At 43.3% G+C, this 6,069-nt stretch overlaps 1 protein-coding gene across 1 annotated transcript in view; it reads left to right on the top strand.

The window, feature by feature from the left end:
* The window catches only part of MSH2 (mutS homolog 2), a 100,089-nt gene continuing 94,020 nt past the window's right edge, over positions 1-6,069 (top strand). The window contains exons 1-4 of the mRNA XM_018576307.1: positions 1-259; positions 1,913-2,061; positions 2,968-3,246; positions 5,241-5,387. Coding sequence (XP_018431809.1) covers positions 52-259; positions 1,913-2,061; positions 2,968-3,246; positions 5,241-5,387 — 783 coding nt within the window. The 5' untranslated portion in view covers positions 1-51. The remainder of the gene's footprint in view (positions 260-1,912; positions 2,062-2,967; positions 3,247-5,240; positions 5,388-6,069) is intronic.

The following is a 6,069-nucleotide window of genomic DNA, read 5'->3' as shown; positions in this document are numbered from 1 at the left end:
TCTGTCATCCTGTGTTGTGGCCGCTGCTGTGTGGTGGCGGGAGATTCCAGCATGGCTGTTCAACCCAAAGAAAGGCTGTCTATAGACAGCGGGGCGGAGAGCGGCTTCCTGAGCTTCTATTTCTCCATGCCGGACAAGCCGGAGACCACCGTGCGGGTGTTTGACAGGAGCGATTACTACACGGTGCACGGCAGCGATGCCATCTTTGCCGCCAAGGAGGTCTTCAAGACCAATGGGGTCATCAAGTACCTGGGATCAGGTGCAGGCTTCGCTCTGACACCCTGTTCATGTCTGTCTTATATAACCCTTCATGATCATTGCTTTACCGCCTTCCCTAGCTGGAGAGACTACACATCCCAGCATGCTCTGGCAAGCAGAAGCTTGGAGGAAATGTCGGGACTTGTAGTTCTCTCACAGAGCTTCTGTCTTGCTGTGTTTTAGTACTTTGTAATCTGAGCTATTTTTTATCACTCCTGTAAAGGAAAAGCGCGTTGCCCATAGCAACTGGTCAAATGTTGTTGTTTTCCCTGTTTATAGTGGTTGTGACTAGTGCAATTATTTAGCTGATATAGTATTTTTTTCTAACATTAAGATTATTATTATATATATATCTATTATTTTCAGTGTAGGGTAAGGCTAGAATCCCCTTCAAACCTTTTATTGCGGATTATCCTTCACTTTCTATCTAGGAAACTGCCACTAAGTAATGGGGGGGCATTTCTAAGTCCCCCTTCACATATAGGAGTCTTGTCAATGTGCATTAAATGCACACAAAAGTGCACGTTTTGACGCGCATTTATGAAACGTGCACAAATGTGGAACGTGCTTGTGGTGGTATTACTAGTTAATGGCACCACAAACGTGGCCGAGCAAATACGGTACTCACGTTGCAGAATTTGCGACATGTACTACTTTTTCGCATTTGTCGTGTGTCCAGGGACCCAATGAAATCAATGTGGATGCATGGCAAGTGCAGTAAACAAATGCGATCAGGGACTTAAGCACTGGAGTGTTGCATGTTTTCCAACAGGCAACAATGTCAGTCAATGGTGGCCATTCACATCTGAGCATTGTCGCTTGTAGTCTGATGCCTATCGATGAGATTTTTTTTTTTGACTGAATCTTGTGTTTTTGGCCCCATAAGCCCCTGTGGGAGCACCTGAAAAATGTGCATCTTTTTGTTTGTTTCATTTAAAAAAGAACTCCAGGTAGAATAAAACCTAACCCTTGCAGTGGGGCTACCCCCTAGACCAAATTGAGCAGTTAACCCTCGCAGTGCAAGGGTTAAAATGTCACATGTCCGGAGTTGTTCTTTATCACCAGCTAGGAGGACCTCTTATTTGTAGCCCTTTAGTGGATTAGTCTGTACACTGTTCCCACTTTGCTTGGGGTGTCACTCTGTGTTCCATGGAAATGTAAAGTGTTTATTGCTCCATTATACAGCCGTTCATCCACTTATCTGTCTTGTGCCCATAGTTTCTTTATTAGACTGCACACTGCAAGAGGAAATGCTAATATCTCCAAGCCGTAGACTAAATAAATACAGACTCTTTGCATATTCGAATGGAATGATTTGTATAATGGCCCATGTACTGCGAGGCATGGAATTTACTTGCAGGGAGACGTGTGAATACAGTACAATAGAAGTCTGTGTTGTCCATATAATAGGATTCCACCTGTAATTTATCTGATGCCTCTTGGAAAATGAATGCAATGAGTGGTGGGTTTGGGCAATACCTGTCCCGTTCCTGAAGTTTGATTTTTGAACCTTTAATTTTTTAAAGTGGAATTGTAAAGTTCAGGATTGATTTTAATGTCTTTTATTGTTGACATCTGCAAATCCCTGATGTTGGGATAATTCCCTTTTACCTTCTCTAGTAATTTATCGGGCGAGTTTACTTTTTCTTTTCAGGGGCCAGGAAGCTAGAGAGCGTGGTGCTCAGTAAAATGAACTTTGAGTCTGTCGTGAGGGATCTACTTCTTGTTCGTCAGTATCGGGTGGAAGTTTACAAAAATAAGTCCTCAAGCAAATCCTCCAATGACTGGCACTTGGCATTTAAGGTAAAACATATTTTTTTTTTCTGGGGTTAGTTAAAAGATATATTTTGATTCAAATATGAGGACAAGCGACTTTGTGTAGGATAGACATAGACTTTTTTTTCCAGTTTTTACTGCTCTCTGTGGTCCCGTCTGCGATTTGTCCTAACTTCCTGTCCCTGTTAGAAGTGTCACTTGGACAGGAAGTGAGGGGAAATCTCTTTAAGAGGCACACAGACGGCAAGGAGAACCCTGTTTTTTTTCAGTAGGGTAAGGCTAGAACCTGACAGCTTTATATTGCTTTGTCCCCATTTAAGATATTTACTTATTTCCTGTCTGAGTGACCACATTGTCACCGTGACAAGGAGGGATCTGTGAATGAAGAGATCACAAGTCACATCTGCCACCATGGCAGAGGGACATGTAGATCTCAATGTAGCACAAATGTGGTGCACGTATGGTCTGAATAATTGCTCCAGCCTCATAACAGAAGCTCTATACCTCTGTACATTGCTCATGATCGCAATGTTCTGCAGATTCCAGTGCAAATATATAATATGTAAAATGTTCCTCCAGATCTGTGCAGTAAACCTGTATGAAAGTGTGCCTCTCTGTAGGACAGGGGTAGGCAACCTTGGCTCTCCAGCTGTGCTGAAACTACAAATCCCATCATGCTTCTGCCTCTGGGAGTCATGCCTGTGGCTTGCAATGCCTTATGGGATTTGTAGTTTCAGCACAGCTGGAGAGCCAAGGTTGCCTACCCCTGGTGTAGGAGCTTCCGGTCACTGCTGTTCTCCCTCCTTGTGCAGTTTGACTGGTGTTGTCTCCACCCCCACTTGTAGATTTCTGCAGGCAGTAGAAATCATCTAATGCTGAATGTCAATGTGTTTTGTGTTATATAAATTGTGTACATAATGATTTTCTTTCTAGGCCTCTCCAGGGAACCTGACTCAGTTTGAGGAGATCCTGTTTGGCAATAATGACATGTCCTCTGCGGTTGGCGTTGTTGGTGTCCGTTTGGTCAGCTCTGAAGGTCAGAGAGTGGTCGGTGTGGGTTATGTGGATTCCACTCTGAGGCGGCTGGGAGTATGTGAATTCCCAGACAATGACCAGTTCTCGAATCTCGAAGCCTTGCTGGTTCAGATCGGACCTAAAGAATGTGTGATGCCTGGAGGAGATAGTGCTGGAGATATGGCTAAATTGAGACAGGTAAATGTAATCAAGAACTTTGCCAGACCTGGGAAATGTACTATTTTGTGGGTGTGCAACAGTTTGCGGGGACTTGGTCAAGCTAAGAGTAAAGCTGGCCATACACTGCTCTATTTATTTTTGCTTAACCCGAAGGAATGAAACCTGCAGAATTAAACATAGAGCAGATTCCTTTATCAACGTGTTGATGGAGGAATCCCCGCTATTTCTTTTGTATTCTGATAGCAGCTGCCGGCCGCTGTCAGAGTAGCTGAACAGCGTTGCCATTGGCTTCTGGCTCTGTACATACAAAGGTTTTCTGACTGGCTCCTTTGATCAGCTGATTGAGAGATGCTGGCCGAAAAAATGCCGACTGTTTCACCCACTGCAAAATTCACACTGTATGGGTCACCTTAAGTTATTAGCTTTGTGTTGAGGTTTACTCCTTAAAGAGAACTGGTCATGACAGAGATATGGGAGTACATGTAAATCTTTGTTGCTCATCTGAAACAAGCATGTAGCCAATGAACTGTTGGAACACTTAATATGCCTATTCTTTTACTGGGTCAGTGACTTACCAGTTATCATCCAAGATTGCCCCTGCACTGCCGCTCTCCATCCTGATCTGTCGCAGGAGGCTGGGCGGGGCGCTGTGGGAGGAGAGCTCAGCCTCCTATGACAGCTGTCACCCCCCCCCCCCTGCACCACAGCTCTCCATGCTGATCAGTCACAGGAGGCTGAGCTCTTCTCCCACAGCGCCCCGCCCAGCCACCTGCGACATATCAGGATGGAGAGCGCCAGTGCAGGGGGGGGGGGGTGACAGCTGTCATTGCCGTCACAGGAGGCTGAGCGGTGTGGGAGGATAGACGCTGGCCACTCGCGACGCTCTCCTCCCGCACCGCTCAGCCTCCATGTAACTGTTTTCTCTCCTCCATGCTGAGACACAGAGCCCCGCCGGGAGGAGAGAAACCAGGCATGCACCGCTATTTCGGCCAAAAGATGGCATTTTGCCAAAAGTGGCATTTTCGGCTGATATGTTTCGGTGGCCGAAATTTCGGTGCATCCCTAGTCTTATCTGCCAAAAATATGAAAAATAAGTCACTGGTGTGTTCTCAACATCAGTGAAGGTTATAGCTGAATTATCATGTATTAGAGTTTTTTTTTTTTTTTTTACTATATACACCTTCAGGCATGTCTATAGCAAATTCACTAGCAATTCTTCCTCGAAGGGCCAGTGTCAATGACCTTTTTGTTGCTTTAGAACTAGGGATGCACAGAAATTTTGGCCTCCAAAACATAGCGGCCGAAAATGGCACTTTTGGCATAATGCCGAAATAATTGACAAATAACTGCTTGTAAATAATTGAGGACATAGTATGTTTTTTGTGTCCCCAATTATGAATGAATGGGAAGTGATCTACATCACCTGCTCTTCATTCATGATTGTGGACATGGTAAACATTCTGTCTCCACATGTTATGAATGAACAGGAACACTCAGTATAGATGATTCCTGTTCATTCATAACCGGGGCTGCAGAAAAAGAGATTGAGGACTCTCCTCAATCTCTTTTTCTATTTTGAAAGGGAAGTATCAGGGGTATGTTTAGATCCCTAATATTTTCCTGAAACCCCCAACACTAAAGTAATAAAATATTTGAAAAGGTTAGAAATATTTTTTTTTTTTCCGGCCTGACTTTTTAAAAAATGTTTAGTTTTTGCTTTTTACATTTTTTTTTTTTGTCAATTTGATGCACCTCTATTTAGAACTCATTCTCTCCCTATACAAGTGGTGGTGGTCATGGTAAGAAAAAAGCATCTTGAAGCAGGTCAGATGCACCTGCAATGAATTCTGTTCCCAGAAGTATCTCAATCTTATGTCACGCATCAGCGAAGCCCCTCCACATGGAACATTACTGTTTGTTTTTGGCCAGTTTTCATACACAAGGCTCAGCATGTTCTTCACTTTATGAATGCGGTGATATTTACATGATAGCCATTGTGTTCACTTATACAGATTGTCCTGCGAGGTGGGATTCTGATCACTGACAGGAAGAAGGCAGAGTTCAATACAAAGGACAGCATTCAGGATCTTAACCGTTTGCTGAAAGCCAAGAAAGGAGAACAGGTCAATAGTGCCGCATTACCAGAGATGGAGAAGCAGGTATGACAGGCTCCTAATATGTCATATCTTTATGGTTTCAGAACACTGAGTGTATCACTTTAAAAAGTCTGTTACAATTAAAGCTGGCCATACACCAGTAGAATTTTGTTTGACAAAAAAAATGATTTAAGACTTTTAGTTTGGTTTTGGGGTCCAATTGACGATTGTTTTCAACCCATATTAACAAAGAAATCAAAGAGCAGGATGGAAAAATATTATTGAATAAATGCAATTCTAACTGCCAATGTGCTGTTTGATTGGGAAACTCCATTTATTCCAAAATTGAATGTTATAAATCAAACAACATTCTACAAGTCTCTGGCATTATCGAATGTTCCGATGAGATTTTTCACATGAACCTTCCTACAAAAAGCTACCAGTGTATGGGCAGCTTTAGATTCCCATTGCTGTTTCTCTTTGGGTGGTAGCGGTGCTGTTTATTAAGGCGGGATGAATGTTAAAGAAGGATCACTGGTTAGGTGATTCTGCCTGAACTTCACCATCTGTCAGTGCCCATGTGACCCACTGCTATGGCTTTGATAAAAATCACAAAACAGTTGTCAGTCTAAACTTCTATTATCTATTTCGGAGAGCTGGTGGAATCGGTAAGTGTTAGATTAGACTGACAACTGTCCCAGCAAACCTGTAATGCAGGCATACAATAGGGCGCAGTTTCGTGTGC

The sequence above is a fragment of the Nanorana parkeri genome, unplaced genomic scaffold, assembly GCF_000935625.1.
Source record: "Nanorana parkeri isolate BGI_ZX_2015 unplaced genomic scaffold, ASM93562v1 scaffold63, whole genome shotgun sequence".
NCBI classification, from domain to species: domain Eukaryota; kingdom Metazoa; phylum Chordata; class Amphibia; order Anura; family Dicroglossidae; genus Nanorana; species Nanorana parkeri.
This window is presented reverse-complemented; position numbering and strand designations above follow the sequence as displayed.